At 43.9% G+C, this 19,678-nt stretch overlaps 1 protein-coding gene across 2 annotated transcripts in view; it reads left to right on the top strand.

Moving 5' to 3' along the window:
* Positions 1–544: 544 nt before the first annotated feature.
* Positions 545–19,678, top strand: part of LOC131914810 (zinc finger protein 300-like) — a 37,293-nt gene continuing 18,159 nt past the window's right edge. The window contains exons 1-3 of one of the 2 annotated variants that reach the window (XM_059267506.1): positions 545–638; positions 13,259–13,442; positions 17,059–17,148. In XM_059267506.1, coding sequence (XP_059123489.1) covers positions 17,146–17,148 — 3 coding nt within the window. In that variant the 5' untranslated portion in view covers positions 545–638; positions 13,259–13,442; positions 17,059–17,145. The remainder of the gene's footprint in view (positions 639–13,258; positions 13,443–17,058; positions 17,149–19,678) is intronic. The other variant, XM_059267507.1, reaches the window with a different exon arrangement.

Raw genomic sequence — 19,678 nt, 5'->3', positions numbered from 1 at the left:
TTTTCTCTGTCTCATCAGTTCAGCTGTGGAATCTGCTTTTTATTCTTTTTCTGTGCTTGTGTCGCTTTGGAGGGTTGTTCTTCCTTTTTTACATTCTTTTTTTGGAGACGGGTTTCACCATGTAGTCTAGGCTGGCCTTGAACTCACAGAGATCTGCCAGCCTTTTTCTCCCAGTGACTTTGTCACTGTGCCTGGCTTTGTTTTCCCATTTTTGTAAAACTGAGCTCTTTCCATGCAAATTTTCTGGGTTTTTTTTTTTTTAATAATTATTTCTTTCTCTGAGTTCCATGTGTCCTAATGGAGTTTTCTCTCCAATTTGGTTGTATTTCCTCTTTTATTATCTTCTTTTATCTTATATAGTCTCCAAATCTTTATTTTGGGTTATTTATCATGCAGTTTAATGCCACTTGAGGGTAATAGTCCAGTGGGTGGACAATGTGAGAGTAAATTCTATCTTGTGAAAGTTTCTGATTCACTTGTCATGGTGCTAAGTGGGGCCTCACTTAGCACATTAACAAAACTGATGTATTATTTCCCATTTGTAGGACAGTGCGTGACCAAACCAGAGCACATCTTTAAGTGGGAGCTTAGATTCGGGCCATGGACCACAGCAGAAGCCTCAACTCGATACCTCCCAGGTCAGTCAGTGCATATGGCACAAGGAGCATTAGCAAGAAGAGCGCATCAGATATTGGTTGTGTTCAACCGTTTTTATACCGAAACTGTTCCTATAGATAGCTAGTCCTGTGACTCAGTCATGGGTTTTATGCAGTTTCTGAAGAGGGCTCTCCATGTTAACACATTCCCCAGTTTCTGCTATTGAAGTATATTTTCTGAGATTTTTAAAAATTTCAATCCTATATAACACTTAGATCCAGTGGTTCTCAACCTGTGGGTTGTGACCTTCTGAGGGTGGAGTGACCCTTTCACAGGGGTCACCTAAGACCATTGGAAAACACAGATACTTACATTATGATTCATAACAGTACAGTTTGAAGTAGCAATGAAAATAATTTTCTGATTGGGTGTAGCCACAACATGAGGAACTGTATTAAAAGGTCACAGCATTAGGAAGGGTGAGAACCACTGACTTAGATAGTTTTATTGGTTAGTCACTGAATCTAAATTCTCACTCTTTTTTAATTTAAGCAGTTGCTATTCTTTTAATACTTGCTTTTATAACTGTGGTGGTGATACTGAAGGTAATCACACAGACAACTCTTTTTCTTTTCTTTTTTTTCCTTTTTTTTTTTTTTTTTTTTGGAGACAAGGTTTCTCTGTGTAACAGCACTAGCTGTTCTGGAACTCACTCTGTAGCCCAGGCTGGTCTGGAACTCATAGAGATCCACCTGCTTCTGTCTCCAGAGTGCTGGGATTAAAGGCGTGCACCTCCATGCCCACAGATCACTCTTAAAGTCCTCTTACATTCATTGTAAGAAAAGTGAATCAAACATATGAGGATTATGGTGACATAGAGCTCAGAATATTTACTAGGAGGAGAGAAAAAAAGTAGGTATGAGGTTTTATTTTAAGAAGAGTGTAAACTGAACTCGGTGTTAAGGAGTTGTTTATTTATTTCAGTTTAAATTGGACATAACTATTTTCCAAATTTGGCATATCATACCTGATTCTTGGGTGGTGGGGTTTTTTTTTTATTTTATTTTATTCCCGGAGCTGAGGACCAAACCCAGAGCCTTGTGCTTACTAGGCAAGCACTCTACCACTGAGCTAAATCCCCAACCCCGGGTGGTGGTATTTTTAATATCATTTTCTGTGTTTATAAAGTGAATGCCAGGGTTGAGACCAGCCATGAAAATCCAGAAAAAGACTTGTGGCAAATAGGAATCAATAAAGCAGTACATCAAATGAAGACTTGAACTAGGTAAAACATTTATTGTGAGCTCTCCAACCACGTTTCGGATCTGAACACAAAGAATGGAAACTCTTGAGGAGCTGCAGGCTGGAGAAGAGCCAGCTCTTTCCTTTTTTAAACTAGTTGGAATAAAGTATAGATTGTAAGCATGAGGGTAAAGAGAAAGGAACTTGGGAAGAAAACAAGACAACTGAGAACGTGTGATTGGCATTTCAGAGAAGTGTTGCCAAACCTGGCACTTTTATAATTATATAATTTCAGCCCTCTGATGTCCTGACCATCTTAGTCTCCATAACAAGATACAAGATTCATGATGTTATACTCAATATATTTGATGAGGGATATCCATCAAAATCAGTGTAATCTTACACATCAAGAGATTTTATATTCAAGATGCCTCTAGTAGATTCAATAAATGTTAGAAGTCCTTTTTTTAAGGCAGCATTTAATGCCCCAAACATGAAAAATGTAAGGAAGCAAACCATTAAATTTAATGTATTTGGGATAATGTTCTATTAACAGATGGAACTGAAAATGGTAAATACGTACATGAGAGATATAGTATAAATATAGTTATTCTGGGAAATCTTTTATTAAGTAGTTATACTTTAGAAAACATTAAGATATATGTACTAGGGAAGGCCTAGTGAGTATAAGGAATATAAGTATTTTTTATGTCTCAAGGGAGAACTAAAAGTTCAACAGAAAATCCTCTAAGGGAGAAAATCCTATGAGCATAAAGCATATGTGAAAATGTATAACCAGATGTCACAGCTCAGCAGGAATCAGAAATCTTACACTTTCTTTCTTCTGAAACAGGGTTTCTCTGTGTAGCACTGGCTGTCCTGGAACTAGCTCTGTAGACCAGGCTGGCTTCGAACTCACAGAGATCATCATGCCTCTGCCTCCTGAGTGCTGGGATTAATGGTGTGAAATCTTACACACTTTAAGATCCTTACATACATATAAAATATAGGAAAGCTTTCTATTGTAAGTCAGCCCTCACTCAACATCAGAAATCTTAGAATAGGGAGAAGCCTATGAATTTACAGATTGTTAGGAAACTATTCGATTTGAAGTCGGCCCTCATTTTTCATCAGAGAACACATATAGGAAGAAGCCTTGTGAATGTAAAGAATGCAAGAAAACTGCTAACTTCAAGTCATAACTCACTGTACATTAGAGAATTCACATAGGTTGGAAGCCTTAATAATGTGAAGAATGCAAGAAAGCTCTCTTTTGCAAGTCACAGCTCTGTGCATCAGAAAAATCACACGAGTCATAAACCATATGAATGAAGCTTTCTTGAACAAGTCAGACATCATTTGACTTCAGAGAATTCATACAGGCAAGAAGCCTTATGAATATGAAGAATGTGAAAGCTTTCACCCACAGGTCATGTATCTGTACATCATGGACTGCACATAAGTGAGAGACTCTGAATATAAAAGATGAAGGGAAGCTTTCTCTGTAAGTCAGAACTCATGCATCAGATAATTCATAAGGTGAGAACTCTCTTGGATATAAAGGGTGCAGGAGATATTTCTCTTGGGTCAAAACTATTTCAGAGGACTCCTATAGCTGAGAAACCCTAGGAATGCAAGGAATGCAGGGAGAGATTCTACCAGAAGACAAGCTTCACCCTACATCAGAGAATATGTACAGGGGAGAAATCCTTTACTGTAAGGAGTACAAAAAGCTTTCTTCTCGGTCAAAATTCACTGCATATCAGAGAACACACACAGATGCCCTTTGAATGTAAATAATGCAGAAAAGCTTTCTTTTGCAAGTCACAACTTATTGGACATCAGAGATCCCATACAGGTGAGAAGCTTAATGAATATGAAGAATGTAGGAAAGCCTTCTACAGCAAGTCACAACCCATAGTTCTTCAGAGAGCTCATATTGGTTAGAGATGTACGAAGACAGATAGATACAGAAGGCATCCAACTCAGGCCAGGCCCAGTGTCTCTTTGATCCTGCTGCCTGCAAACCCAGATGTAGAACTCTCAGTTACTGTGTCTGCCTGCATGCTCCCATGCTCCCAAACATGATGGGAATGGACTAAACCTCTGAAACCGTAAGCAAGCCCAAATTTAATGCTTTCTTTTATAAGAGTTGTGTTGGTCATGGTGTTTCATCACAGCAATAGTAACCCTGACTAAGACACCACTCAAGCAAAGAGTATGAAAATATTTAATAACATGTAAAAGGAACATGCAAGAATTGTCGGATACCATGAAAATTCCCTATCTTCAAATTATAGGCATAGATGAAAGAGAAGAATCCCAGGACAATGGCATAGACCAGATCTTCAACAGGATCATACAAGAAAACTTGGCCAAATTAAGGAAAAACATATTCATACAGATACAAGAAGCACACAGATCACCAAACAGACAAGACCAGAAAAGAAGCTCCCTATGGCATGTTGCATTTCAGACATTAAGCATACAGCACAAAGAGAGGGTACTGAAAGCAGCCAGAGAAAAATTATAAGTCATATATAAAGAAAGATCCATCGGAAAAACAGGTGGTTTCTAAATAGAAGATTTAAAAGCCAGAAAGAAAATCCTGGAATAGTGTGCTTCAGTTCTCATGGATCACGAATGCTAACCTCAATTACTCTGTGCAGCAAAACCATGTACCATAGTTGAAGGGGGAAAAACTCTATGATATAAACAGGCTAATGGAATTCATCTGCACAAAACTTGTCCTTGCATAGAACACTGGAAGCAAAACTTCACACTGGAGAGAGGAGTAAGCAGAGCCAGGGATCATAGAAAGAAAACACACAAAACTATAGTGACTGAAGAACAACATGGGACTCACAACACAAATAGAAACAGCAACAACAAAAAAAATGTAAAAACCCAGCATGACAGCAATCAACACACCATAGAATGATAACATTAAATATTAGTAACCTCTACTCCTCAGTCAAAACACACAGGTTAGCGCTGCAGAGATGGCTCAGAGGTTAAGAGCACTGGCCATTCTTCCAGAGGTTCTGAGTTCAAGTCCCAGTAACCACATGGTGGCTCACAACCATCTGTAATGGGATCTGGTGCCCTCTTATGACGCGCAGGCAGAACACTGTATACATAATAAATAAATAAATAAATAAATAAATAAATAAATAAATAAATAAATAAATAAATAAATAAATCTTTAAAAAAGAAGCAAACAAACCGAAAACACAGAAACAAACTGTTTGCCCGGCAGTGGTGGCGCACACCTTTAATCCCAGCCCTCGGGAGGCAGAGGCAGGCAGATCTCTGTGAGTTCAAGGCCAGCCTGTTTACAAAGTGAATTCCAGGACAGGCTCCAAAGCTACACAGAGAAATCTTGTCTCAGAAAAAAAAAAAAAAACTAAAAAATAAATAAGTAAATAAATAAATAAAAAGAAACAAACTGTTTGTTGGTCTGTTGTCTACAACAAACTCATCTTACCTCCAAATATAGCATTGGTAAAAGTATTCTAAGCAAACATGATCAAGAAGCAAGCAGATGTTGCTCTTCTAATATCTGGCAAATAGACTTCAAACTAAAACAAGCCAGAAGATATAAAGTACTCTACATGTCAATCACTGGAACAGTTAACCAAGAAGACATTACAATCTTGAACAGAAATGCACTGAACACTGGCACACCACATACAGTTTCATAAAAAGCATACCACTGAATTTAAAGATTAACTCCAGCCGGGTGGTGGCAGCACACGGCTTTAATCCCAGCACTCGGGAGGCAGAGGCAGATGGATCTCTGTGAGTTCGAGGCCAGCCTGGTCTACAGAGTGAGTTCCAGGAAAGGCGCAAAGCTACACAGAGAAACCCTGTCTCGAAAAACAACCAAACAAAAAAACAAAAACCAAAAAAAAAAAGATTAACTCCATTCATAACACCACTTTCTCCAGTAGACAGGGCATCTGCACAAAAAATAAACAGAAACATGAGAATTAAGTGACAGCATACATCATGTGAACCACTCAAGCACCAAAGAATAGACGTGTACTCAGCAGCTCATGGAAGCTTCTCTAAAGTAGAGCACAGTGCAAAGTGACACATCATTGAGGAACTGGAAACAGTGATGAGAAGCCTCTACAAAAGAGAAGCCCAGGCCCATATGGGTTCACAGCAGAATTCTACCAGGCTTCCAAGGAAAATCCACAGCCAGTCTTTCTTAAGTTAGTTTTTCAAGGAAGAAAGAAAAGAAATGGAAGGAGCATTACCAAATACCTTCTAGAATGCCAGCATTACTCCAATTCCCAAACCAGGTAAAGACACAGCTTCCACGTACTCACTGTACCATAATTGGACAACTCCCAACCACATTATATGATGTCAAACAGAGCAGTTTAATTGGAATGGAAAGAGTCTGACCAGCATGAAAACTCTGAGCAGCAGCTCACATCTGTTTCACTAAAGAGAAACCCATGAGAAATGTTACTCCAGCAGTTTCTGTCATCTGTACTTTATACCTCCTCAATTTTTTCATCTTTCCCTTCTCAGCAGAAAAACTCCCCCCAAGATTCCAATCCTGGAGCAAGGATAAAGCCTTGAGCATGGGCATAGTATGCAAGGTACAATGGAGACTAGGAGGTGGGTGGACGTGTGTGGGGACTAGGAGGTGGGTGGAGGTGTGTTAGAGACTAGGAGGTGGGGTGAAAGTGTGTGGAGACTAGGAGGTGGGTGGAAGTGTGTGGGGACTAGGAGGTGGGTGGAGGTGTGTGGGGACTAGGAGGTGGGGTGAAAGTGTGTGGAGACTAGGAGGTGTGTGGAAGTGTGTGGGGACTAGGAGGTGGGTGGAAGTGTGTGGGGACTAGGAGGTGGGTGGAGGTGTGTGGGGACTAGGAGGTGGGTGGAGGTGTGTGGGGACTAGGAGGTGGGTGGAAGTGTGTGGGGACTAGGAGGTGGGGTGAAAGTGTGTGGAGACTAGGAGGTGTGTGGAAGTGTGTGGGGACTAGGAGGTGGGTGGAAGTGTGTGGGGACTAGGAGGTGGGGTGAAAGTGTGTGGGGACTAGGAGGTGGGTGGATGTGTGTGGGGACTAGGAGGTGGGGTGAAAGTGTGTGGGGACTAGGAGGTGGGTGGAAGTGTGTGGGGACTAGGAGGGGGGTGGACGTGTGTGGGGACTAGGAGGTGGGTGGAAGTGTGTGGGGACTAGGAGGTGGGTGGAAGTGTGTGGGGACTAGGAGGGGGGTGGAAGTGTGTGGGGACTAGGAGGGGGGTGGACGTGTGTGGGGACTAGGAGGGGGGTGGACGTGTGTGGGGACTAGGAGGGGGGTGGACGTGTGTGGGGACTAGGAGGGGGGTGGACGTGTGTGGGGACTAGGAGGGGGGTGGACGTGTGTGGGGACTAGGAGGGGGGTGGACGTGTGTGGGGACTAGGAGGGGGGTGGACGTGTGTGGGGACTAGGAGGGGGGTGGACGTGTGTGGGGACTAGGAGGGGGGGTGGACGTGTGTTGCACAGTAGGACATGGTGAGAATGTTGGACAGTAGGAGTTGGATGAAAGTGTAGGAAAGTAGGAGAAGGGTGAACGTATGTTCTGCAGTAGAAGTGGGATGAAAGTTTTCAACAGTAGCAGATGGATGGAAGTGTGCTGGAGAGTGGGGATGGAAGTGTGCTGGAGAGTGGGGGGTGGAAGTGTGTTGGAGAGTGGGGGGTGGAAGTGTGCTGGAGAGTGGGGGGTGGAAGTGTGCTGGAGAGTGGGGGGTGGAAGTGTGCTGGAGAGTGGGGGATGGAAGTGTGCTGGAGAGTGGGGGGGTAGAACTGTGCTGGAGAGTGGGGATGGAAGTGTGCTGGAGAGTGGGGGGTGGAAGTGTGTTGGAGAGTGGGGGGGTGGAAGTGTGCTGGAGAGTGGGGGGGGTGGAAGTGTGTTTGACAGTGGGGGGTGGTTGAAAGTGCATTCTACAGTAGGAGAGGGTTAACATGTTGGAGAGGAGGAGGAGGGTGACAGTGTATTGGACAGAAGGAGATGCATGAAAGTGTTGGAGGTAAAAAGACACTAAATTTATTATTTATTGCTGCATCCTCTTCAGAGAGGTATTGGTAAGGTCCACAAGAAGAGTTCTGTTTTCTTTATGTGTTTGAAGATGAGAGGCCGATTTCAGTGGGGCAATGAGAGTCATGTCAGGGCTTATTCCTGAGTCCTTCCTAAGGTGGTAATGGTAGGAACAGTGATAAATATGTGAAGCTGAGCCCACAAGTGCTGCAGGCCACAGAAATATGAAGTAGGAATTCAGCTGACAATGGCAAAAGCTAGTACCTGGAAGAGCTCTTCCACACAAGCAGGGCTTTGGGGTAGATGCAGTTCCTGGCATCATTTCCAGAACATCAAAGACTCTGGAAGGCCGGGCTCTATGCACAAGAGAATGCCAGCGGAGTGTTGGAAGTAAGCTAGAAGCTGTCAGAATGTATTGAAGTTGATGCAAGCACAGTAAAAACGAGCTCTAGCCGGTTCCACATGGCCTGACGGGAGGAAACAGAACTGTAACTGAACGTAGGGAGAACAGTCTCACTACTGTTTCTCCCACTCGGGCCAGAGGTTCTTCTCCTTGATGGTCACTGTAGAGATGAGCCTGGAGACTTCCCAGAGGGTGCAGTGGCAACAGGAGGTCGTGTGCCTGTACTAGTGAGGGCTCTAGGGAATCAAGACAGGCTGCTTCTCTTCTCTCCCAGTTATAGGCCTCTACACAAAGCCAACGTGGAGTCTTCCTCCAGCCCTTCTCTCTCTTGCCATAGTGCTTAAGATGACTCCATTGGAGAGGCCAGAGGAAGAGACTTGAAGATCTGGGCTCAGTGTGCTTTTGGGCTAGAAGCAGTGATTTGATTAGGTAACACTGAGACATGTTAAAATATTATCATGAAGGGGCTGGAGAGATGGTTTAGTGGTTAAGAGCATTGGCTGTTCTTCCAAAGGACCTAGGTTCAATTCCCAGCATCCACATGGCAGCTCACACCTTTCTGTAGCTCCAGTTCCAGGGGATCTGACACCCTCACACAGACACACATGCAGGCAAAGCACCAATATACATAAAATAAAAATCATTAAAATATTATCATGGACAATAATAAGGGCTGTTTGAATTCTGTTACTAAGAATTCAATGTGGTGAGAGAGTGGAGGCAGATAGCTGTGGGTCCCAGTGACTCCAAATGAGACACACAGATGGAGGGTCCAGGAAACAGGCTAATTAAACATGAGTTTAGCCTTTGGACTTTCAGTGTTCATCATTATACTACCCTGATGGTTCAGAGTTTCACTGTCTTTTGTGGCATCTTCTTTACTGCTGACCTGATGATGCGGAACACTGTCATGAATGTTATGTGGGTAAGAATGATGCTGGGATCAGCAGCTTTGGGACAATAGCTGATTGCTTGAGAGCAGGGCAACTATACGGAGCCCTTGAACTCAGCATGTGGAGAACCTCCCTTCACAAGGACTGAAACTAGGATCAGGAACAGTCAGGTCATTTTATGAGTCACAGTTTTGACTAGTGATGCTGCTAAGCTGCCTGACTGTAATGCTGCATGAGCTGTGTGGAGAAGAGTGGACTTATGACCTGCCTGGCCGATGGAAAACATGAGTTGCTAGTACTCTATCCCCCCATCCCAGCCTGCCAGTTTCTGGGATTGTAGGCATGTGCCAGGCAATGCTTCCATCTTTTCCCAGGACTTGAGACCCAGAAACCTTTATCTAGAACCAAATCCCCCCAGTCCCCAAGGAAGCTGGAGACTGTTGTGCCTCCCACTTCTGCTCAAGGCCAGTCACCCAGCCTGTTTCACCTGCTCAGCTTGTAGACATCTAGGGGCCACCTTGCTTCAGCATTGCCTTACTATCCTGGACCCCAGAGTGGAAGAGGCCTGATGGGGATATGAAGGGCTGGCCAGCATGGGGTTACTTTTGAAGTATCCTCACATTCTGGCCACCTCTCTTCACCTGCCTCCTTCCACCATAGAGCGGCCACCGTTGGCTTCTTCGAGGATTGTTACAACCCTCTCCTCCTTGGCTGGCTCCCACTCCACCTTCCCATTGGCTCTTCACAATGAATAGAGGGATCCTTTCTGGTCCCACCTCCTCCCATCCAAAGATGTGATGTCATTTCATTGTATTTAAAGACATGGCATCACTGTAGCTAAGGCCGGCTCAGACTCAGCATCCTCCTGCCTCTGCCTTTCGTCTGTGTCTTCTTGCTTCCATATCTTCCACCTCCTTTTGCTGCTCTCCATGCTCTCTTCACTCTGCTCTGGTGACACAGGCCTCAGTCTGAGTTCTTTAGACTTACTAAGCATGGTCGTTTCTTATGGCTTTTGCACAGGAACCCCTCAGCCTGCAGTGGTCTTGCCTAGATAGCTACTTGATCCTAGATAGGGCTTGATCCAGTCAATTCTGTGTCTACTAAAGTTCTCTGGCCTCCAATCCCTTGCCTCATTTTGCTCCATGCCATTGTGTGGTTCTTGGGTAATCTGTAGCAGCTTTCTGTCTGAATCAGCCATGCCAAAATGTTTCCTTCCTTCTCAAAGTCTGATGAATGTAGACTTCATTCTCTCACTAGTACCTAGAAAACAGTTGATACAGTGTATGTATTCAGTGACCGTTTGCCAAATGAGTGAATTCATCTCAGTAGTCCCCCTCAATATCATCCTGTTGTGGGCCATGGCTCTCTCATCTATGAAGTGAAGGATAGGAACTCAGCGCTGTCAAGGTCTCTGCCAAATGCACGTCAAAGTCAGCCTCCAATCCAAGACTCTCGAGGGCTATATATGGAGCATAAGCTTTGGCTAAGAGGAGGAAGAGGCTAAGTGGATGGAGACATTGCTCTAGTGTCTTTGCAGTCTGGACCCTTTTTAGATAGAAGGGTTAATCTCCCAGCTTTTGGAAAGGCCTTTGATTTCAGACAGCCTGGGAATTGCTGTCTGTTGAAGACAGATGCTTGCTCATGTCATGCCTATCCCGAGGGGATGAGGGCAGCAGCTATGCAGTGGTACCCAGAGGCTGGTCACCACCAGCCTCTTGACTCTCACCATGAAAGCTATAAGACCTCCAGCATTCCCTGTGGGGCAGTTGGTTCCCTGCTCAGGTGACAGTCTTTTCATTGACCCCTTTTGCCCACTTCCGAGTGATCCCAAACGAGAATAGCCATCCAGAGTCCATAGCAAAGCTGAGAGCGCTCTATGTGTGCATTAGTGGGTGTTCAAGCATGTGGTGGACTGGGAAAAGAGCCAAGCACAACAGTGTTGACTTTACACAAGATGCTTGGCCTTCATTTAAAGTCAGTTAACCACAGCTGGAGAGATTTCTTAGTGGTTAAGAATGCTTGTTGCTCTTGTAGAGGACCCAGATTCAGTTCTCAGCACCCACGTGGTGGCTTATAACCATCCATAAATCCTGTTCCAGAGGCTCTGACACCCTCCTCTGACCTTTGAGGACATCGGGCACACATATGATGTACACACACCACACATATGCAGGCAAAACACTCATGCACAAAAAATAGTTAAAAGGTACTTTAAAGTTGTCTAGCCTGGTATGATGGTCATATACCTGTAATCCCCAAATTTAGGATCCTGAAGAAACAGTATTGAGTTTGAGCCTGTCTTTGGCCACATAGCCCTACTTTGCCTCAAAAACAATTTCAGACATAGCTCAGTGGACGAACAGTTGCCTAAAATTGAACGTTTAGGAGCTGGGGGCATGGCTCGGCCGTAGGGCACTGGCTAATACGTGAAAGGCTTGGGTCCCATCTGTCGTGGCACTAGAACAGTGCAGAATTAACTGTCTCACCTGCTAACTACCCTTCACTAGCCAAATTCTTGCTAAGGCACAAGCTTTCAATGGTTATCCAGAGTATAGTTCCAACCTCCCACGTGATTACAGTGGCAAAATCCTGGGACCAAGGGACCTTTGGAAGGGCTTATTCAACTGTCTTAGGATACTGTTGCTGTGATGAAACACCATGACCAAAGAAACTCGGGGTGGAAAGGATTTATTTGGCTTACATTTCCACAGCACTGGTCATCTTTGAAGGAAGGCAGGACAGGAACTCAAACAGGGCAGGATCCTGGAGGCAGGAGCTGATGCAGAGGACGTGGAGCTGTACTATTTACTGGCTTGTTCTCCATGGCTTGCTTAGCCTGCTTTCTTATGGAATTATGGAATTATGGAATCCAGGACCACCAGCCCAGGGATGGCACCACCCACCATAGGCTGGGACCTCCCTCATCAACCACTAATTAAGAAAATGCCTTACAGCTGGATCTTGTGAAGGCATTTTTTCAATTGAGGTTCCCTCCTTTCAGATGATTTTAGCTTGTGTCAAGTTGACATAAAACTAGCCAGGACACCAGCCAAGGACGCAAGTTGGACAGCCACACTGCCTAGCAGGGTGCCAGCTCAAAGCCACCAAGTGATGCAAGCCCCATTTTTGTCTCCAGTAAAGTAGTAGGCAGTTGCACCACATGCCAGTACAGATTAGGGCAGTTCAGGACCCTGACTTGGGTTCTGATCTGTGGCAGCCAAATGGAAATACTGGGGGAGGTCCGCTCCTCACTTTGCTGTGTCTCCCTGGACCTCGTCTGCAGTCCTCTGAGGGTGGGCAGTGTTTATCGAGGGCAGAATAAGCCGGTGACTTCAGAGGAACCCTCCAGGTTAGATGCCTGTGACGGAGCAAGCAATGGGACAGGATGTAGCAGGAGAGCTAGGGGCCTACAGCTCAGCAGACCCATTATATCTAGGAAGGGACATAGCAGAAGGCCCTCTGTTTCCTTCTCCTAGGGAAAGAACCTGCCCTGCTGGGGAATGTACCTAGCCACAATAGTGCCCCGACTTCTAACCTCCAGTGGATTAGGGGGAAGATAGCCCAGCTTGAGACCTGTCTACTGGGGAGAGAGAAATCACCTCTGGAGTTCCTCCAGCTGGTTCCTGGTTCCCTTTGTCTGACATCCACAAGGTCTCCTGGGACCTTGTAATACACTGCCATAACTATATTATAAGAACAAGGAACTTGGGCAAAGTGAAATATTCCCATAGTCCGAGCGCTTGGGAGTTGAAGGTAAGGATCATGAGTTCAAGGGTAATTCTCAGTTCCATGGTGAGTTTGAGGCTATCTTGGGCTACATGAGAACCTGTCTGAAAACCAAACAAAAGGTGCCAGTGAATGGCTCAGGGGGTAAAGGCACCTGTCACCAAGCCTGATGACCTGAATTAGCTCGCCTGGACCCACATGTGGAAGAGTAGAGACCTGGCTTCCACGAAATGTCCTCTGACTTCCTTGGTCAGGTTTGTCTTATTCTGAGCACCTCCCTCCCTCCCCCAGCTCTCCCTCTCTGACTAACCCTTGTTAGTGTTGAAGATCTGTGCAAACTGTCTTTTAATCAATCTCTAGGTCTGCTTCATACTGGCTCATCCTGGAATTCTCTTTTGTGGATGTTGTGAATCCCAGGTTTGAATCCTAGTCTTGCATGAACAGAGACCCCTGACTGTTAAAGGAGATGGAACTGTGCCTCTGTCCCTGTCACAGGTGACATCATCGTAGGAGATCTTTCTGGGATTTCATCTAAAGCACTGTGGTGAGTTTCCTCACTGTGACTTGCTTGGTCTGCCCTGTTAAGCATGGTGTGCATGTTAACTTGGGTTTTCTGCTTCTATTTTCTGCCTGGAGAGCTGCATAATGTTGAATGAGGGCCACTGGCAGCAAGTCAGAAATGATCTGGTGTCATTCATATCTCATTCCTGGTCAGATCTCCATGAGCTCTAATCTACCAGGGTCCCAAGCCATGCCAGCTTGCCATCAAGATTAGCAGCCGGAGTCCCTAGGAGAGCTACGTGTAAAAACAGCACATCTGTCTCAACTTACCATGGCCGCTTCTATACTCTCCATCCTAACATCCTCTTTGATGGCACTCTCTACTGTTTCTTATCAGCTGCTTTCTAGTGGCTCTCTGTTTTCCTGTCTTCTTTCTAAGGACACTTGCTGTTGCTCACCATGGATACTTGAATTGTTCTTTGTAAAGTTTGCACACGGCCCTACAGGCATCGGTTACTCTTGTTGAGAAACAAACACTATGCATCCTATAAGTTTCCAGAATCCAAAATATGTAACTTTTTCTCTCCCTCCATCCTTCCTCTCCATCTCTTATTTTTCTTGTTTTGCACTCCTGGGTCTAGAGTCCAGGTTCCTATCCAAGCTCAGCCATCACTGTATCGAGCTTTTTCAGTCATTATTAGAAATGAATTTCTGGTTGGTGATTTTTGAAAGAGTGTGTTAGGAAGCATCAGAATGTAAAATCTTCAGCTACTCCAAGGAAAATAAATTCCTGTTTCACTGACACAAGGAAATACAGTAATGGTTTCCGTAATGTTTAAATGTGGATTAATACTATTAATATGCTAAAGAAGTTGGATCAAAATTCCTAATGCATTTTTGTAGTAACCTGTTTATTCAGATTATAATGCACATACTCTGCAGTGTCTGCCTATAGTGAGTATGGTTAGATGGTTTTCACTTACACATACTCATCATCAAAGCCAATTTCAGAACATTCTCTTCATGCGAAACACAACAGTACTGTAACCATCAGCAGTTGCTACATTACCATCTTATTTCCTTCCACACCGTAAACACGAATCCACTTGCTCTCCAGATGTGATTCCTCTGTGAACTTGTATGAAAGTAACTAGATTGTTGGTGGATGTAATGATTGCCTTTATTCAGTGGGCATAGGTTTCTCAAGTGACATCATTATTGTAGCAGGTATCATTATTATTGTTCATGATGGAGAATATTTAATTCTGTGGTAAGCCACACTTTTAATCTAATCAACAATGAATACCTTTGTCTATTCCTTTGGACATCATAAATAAATGTTTTCTTAATATTCAAATTAAAGTTTAATGTCAACATGTGATTTATATTTCTCTTGAGTCCAAGAATCCAAGGTCATCTTGGGCAAAATAGAGACAGAAATCCTTTGGCGGTAGAGGAGCTGAAAGAGAACCGAAGCTGTGAAAATGATTGCAGTAGGGACTGGGCAGACAGCTCAGTCAGTAAAAGCCTGCCACAAAAGGCGTGAGGAACTGAGTTCAGATCCCTAGCACCCATGTATAGGGACACCAGCACACATCAGTAATCCCAGCCATGGGGAAGGCGGCGATGGGAGGATCCCTGGAGCTTACACAAATCAATGAGCTCCAAGTGCAGCAAGAGACCCTGCTTCAAAATACACATTGGAGAGCATTACTGGAAAACACTCCAAGTCCATCTCTGGCTCCATATGCATGCACCTGAGTGCACGCATGCACACACCCACATGAACACACACACACACACACACACACACAAAATAGTCCTGTCACTGATATCACTGACTGTAGTTTCGTTGGTTTAGGTTAACTTTATTGGTGAGAATTCATATTAATGTCAATGACATAATTGAGTTGGTTTCATAGAATTCAGTGCAGGTCAAGCATGGTAGCACATGCCTATGATCTCTGCATTTGGGAGGCAAAGGCAGGAGGATCTCTGAGTTCCAGGCCAGTTGGAACTACAAAGTGAAACAGAAACCACCAGGAAAGAATCCAGTACTGAGAAATTTCCCACGCCACTGAATACCATTGGAATCCGTGAAAGTCCAGGCCCAGTGACAGTTGTCAGTTCTCAGTGTTAACGACTCATTTAGGTCTGTGGTCAGTTTTCCTTGGACAGCCCAATAGAGTGCTCTTTGACAGCACGTGTAAAGCTGGACTCTTGGTAGAGAACAGTGACAAAATTATAAATAATATTTTGGGTATTGTGAGTGAATAACAAATTGGTTTTATGAAAAAGTAAGTATATATATAATAAAAATTTTAAATGCCCTAAGGAAAATAATGCTTGATTTTATATGAACATGGTAAAATTGACTCTATATAATGCTTAACTTGAGAAAATTACAATTTAAAGGTCTATAATTGTATTGGAGATATTTAGTCCTTAAGAAGGCAAAGACAATACTGAATGAATATAAATTTTGAGTGTGGTTAAAAAATATTTCTAGAGCCAGGTGGTGGTAGTATACACCTTTAATCCCAGCACTCGGGAGGCAGAGGCAGGCAGATCTCTGAGTTTGAGGCCAGCCCGGGCTACAGAGTGAGTTCCAGGAAAGGCCCAAAGTTACACAGAGAAACCCTGTCTCAAAACGCGCACACACACACACACACACACACACACACACACACACACACACACGAAAGCTATGGATGTTTTGGCAAAAGTAAGAATGCAGCTTTTAATACCATACAGTAACATGCCTGAAAACATACTGACAGACAAGCAATGTGCATGATGTGAAGAAAGGCTTGAGCTTACCCTGGGGAACTGGTCACTGCTTTCACCCCAACAGAGTTCTTTGTGATTGATCCATTGTAACTGTTATATTGGTATCAACAGCACAGTCACTAGGTGTCAGGGAGGAAGAAAGAATTAACTTGAATTGAGCTTTTAGACGAGTTAGGTTTCAAGATGAAGTAAGCCCATGCTCCATAGACTATCCCAAGCCTGGAGTCTGAATGACTTGCCTCAGGACTCATTAATGTTTCCTAACTACAGAAGTGCACAGTCTATTGAATCTCAAACACTTTCCTAAGTAACAAGGCTGGAGGGGTTAATGGGGAGTTATACAATCAAATAAAAAAAATCTAATTTAAAAATCTCAATGTTCATTTGACTCTATGGGAGGGAAGAATTGCCTTTGGAAGAAAGAACATGAGATTTTTCTAGACATTATGAAATATTAAATATTTGTATACCTTAGTATCTCAGAATGGCAGTTTGTTCTGTTTCAAGGTGAGCCTGGTTAAGGAGGTGCCGTGCTCACCAGTCTGTAGTTTCAGCATGAGAGGCATAAGAGGGGAGAATCATTTGAGGCCAGCCTCTGCCTGGGCCACAGTGATAGCTGCAGGCTGTCCTGAGCTGGAAGCTCTGCCTTATATACCTGGAGACAAGAACTTGTCTTTCTGGGTTCATTCCCCCATGGGTTTGTGCCATCTGCTGTTACTCAGAGTCTGAGGGGGTGAGAACCAAAACCCTGTCCAGTCCAGCACTAAGGTGAGGAATGTCCAGTCAGGGGTATAGACAGTCGGGGCTGGGCATTCACTGTCTCCGTCATAGCCTTTGTCTGAACAAACCATCATGTGATCTGTCATCAGGGTCATCTAATGCTGCTTCTGCTTCCCAATGACATGCTGCTCCCTTGAGAACCATAGTGAGGACGCTGGGTGTCCTGGAACCCGGAAATGGTGAGTCTGTGGTATGTGTCTAGCAAGGAGCACAGGCCTGATTGTTCTGTGGCTTTCTTAGGTCCATTACACAAAGTACAACATTTACATCGTAGTTTAATGAATAAATAAAATTTGGAAAATTGGTCTTCTTTGGGGTGGGTCCCCGGTAGGTTACCTCATGCTCCATTGGTGGTACCACCACCATGCACATTGGGAGTCAGTAGGTTGTTTAAGAAGAAGAAGGACATGAAGTTGGGATGGAGAGTTCAAGGGGAGTAGGAGGGGTGGGCTGGGGGTGGATAGATAAATACATTGTCTATAGCTATGAAATTTTCAGAGAATAAAAATATTTTAAAACTTAGGTAGAAAAGTGTAAGTTGGTTTATGTACTTTTCTAGTCCATGAAAAACAAATCTCTAACTTCATAGAGAAGACTCCAAGTGATTGACTATGGCTTGGGAACATGGATTCAGCTTTAGGCCTGGTCCAGAGCACATATTTGTGCACCATCCCAGCCTGGCAAATCCCTGGAACCTCTCCTGTCTTTGTCATCCTTAATCCTTAGACCTTGCTGTAGTCACACAGCCTGTATGCCAGCCTTGCCTGGAGAGTGCCTGTCTTAGGGTATCTGCCGCTGTGATGAAACACCGTGACCAAAAGCAGCTTGGAGAAGAAAGGGTTTATTTCAGCTTACATGACCTGTCACAGTCCATTATGAAGGGAAGTCAGGGTAGGAACTTAGAGAAGGAACTCTGAGGCAGGAACTGAAGCAGAGGCCGTAGAGGAAGTCTGTTTACTGGCTTGCTCAACCTGCCTTCTTATAACACCCAGGGTCACCACCCACAGTGAGCTGGGCGTCCTCCATCAGTCATCAGTCAAGAAAATGTACCACAGTCTTCACGACCAATTTGGTGGCAGCATTTTCTTAATTGAGGTTCCCTCTTCAGAAATGAATTTAGCTTGTGCCATTTGACATAAAATTAGCCAAGACAATTGACTCCTTGTCAACCTGACACAGAAGCACATCACTGTTAAACTATAACCTTTCCAAAGTGTTATGTTAATATGACAATAGAAAACATTCTAACTTTTTTTTTCCCGAGGCAGGCTTTCTCTGTGTAGCCCTGGCTGTCCTGAAGACTGGCTCTGTAGACCAGGCTGGCCTTGAACTCAGAGATCTACCTGCCTCTGCCTCCCAAGTGCAGGGATGTGTGCTGCCACACCTGACCCAATCTGACTTTTTAAAGTTCTATGGTCTTTACTAATTCAAACACCTTTAAGTCCAATCTCTTTAAAGTATCCTAAGCCTCTAAAATATGCAGAGTCTCTGTGGGCTCCTGTAATTAAAAAAAAAAAAAAATGAGTTAAATACTTTCTTACTCCAAGAGGGAAGAACCAGGGCACAATCACAGTCACATCAAAGCAAAGCCAGCGTCCAACAATATAGAACACTTGGTGCTTGGCATCTGGGATTCCCTCACCATCTTCTGTGCTCCAGTGGGCCATGGCATTACCCAGATCTAACCCTCCACAGCAAACACAACTTGTTTCCTAGGCTCAGCTTGTCTCCACACCTGGATGTAATCAATTTTTAGTAAAAAAAAAAAATCAGAATTAATAAATACATCAGAAAGAGTTAGCACAAATAAATCACTTAATTATGCAACTCAAGAATTTGGAAGAAGAATAACGAACCAAATCAAATTAGATGGGGGAAATTATAAAATCAGAGTGGAAATTAGTGAAACAGAAACAATGAAAACAATATGAAGATTGGCAAATCTAAGAGCTGATTCTCTGAGAAAACAAATAAGATTGACAGACTCTTGGCCCAATTAACCAAACAAAACAGGACCCAAATGAACAGAATCAGAATGAATGGGACAACATTCAAACAGACACCGAAGAAATTCAGAATATTACACGTTAGAAACTTATGCTCTGTTAGGTTAGAAAACCTAAAAGAATGGATGAGTTCCCAGATTCATCTAAACCACCAAAGTTAAACCAGGAAAAGATCTAAGAACCTAAACAGACCAATAAAATTAAGGAGATTGAAGGACTATTAAAAAGACATCAGACTGAAAAATGCCCGGGTCCAGATGGATTCTGTGGTGGTTGGAATGAGAAATATCCCCCATGGTCTTGGCGTTTGGACCCTTGGTCTCTGGTTGGCAGTGCTATCTGTGGACGTGGAGGTGGTGGTGTAGCCTTGCTAGAGGAAGCATGCCACTACCTGCCTGCTTCTGGTTCCCTCTCTCTGCTTGAAGATGGGAGCCTTCAGCCCCCTGCTTCTGCTGACATGCTTTCTGCTTGCCGCCATTGCTGTCCTTGCCATTATGACCTCTAACTCCCTGGCACTGAGCCAAACTAAACTGTCTGTATGTTGCCTTAGTCATAGTGTTTTGTTACTGCTGCAGAGAAGTAACTAATACAGATTAATAGCAGAATTCAACTGGACTTTTTTGTTTGTTTGTTTGTTTGTTTGTTTTTCGAGACAGGGTTTCTCTGTGTAGCTTTGCACCTTTCCTGAGACTCACTTGGTAGT

The sequence above is a fragment of the Peromyscus eremicus genome, chromosome 7, assembly GCF_949786415.1.
Source record: "Peromyscus eremicus chromosome 7, PerEre_H2_v1, whole genome shotgun sequence".
NCBI classification, from domain to species: Eukaryota; Metazoa; Chordata; class Mammalia; order Rodentia; family Cricetidae; genus Peromyscus; species Peromyscus eremicus.
The sequence above is the reverse complement of the archived record's forward strand: the minus strand, read 5'-3'. Positions and strand labels throughout refer to the sequence as shown.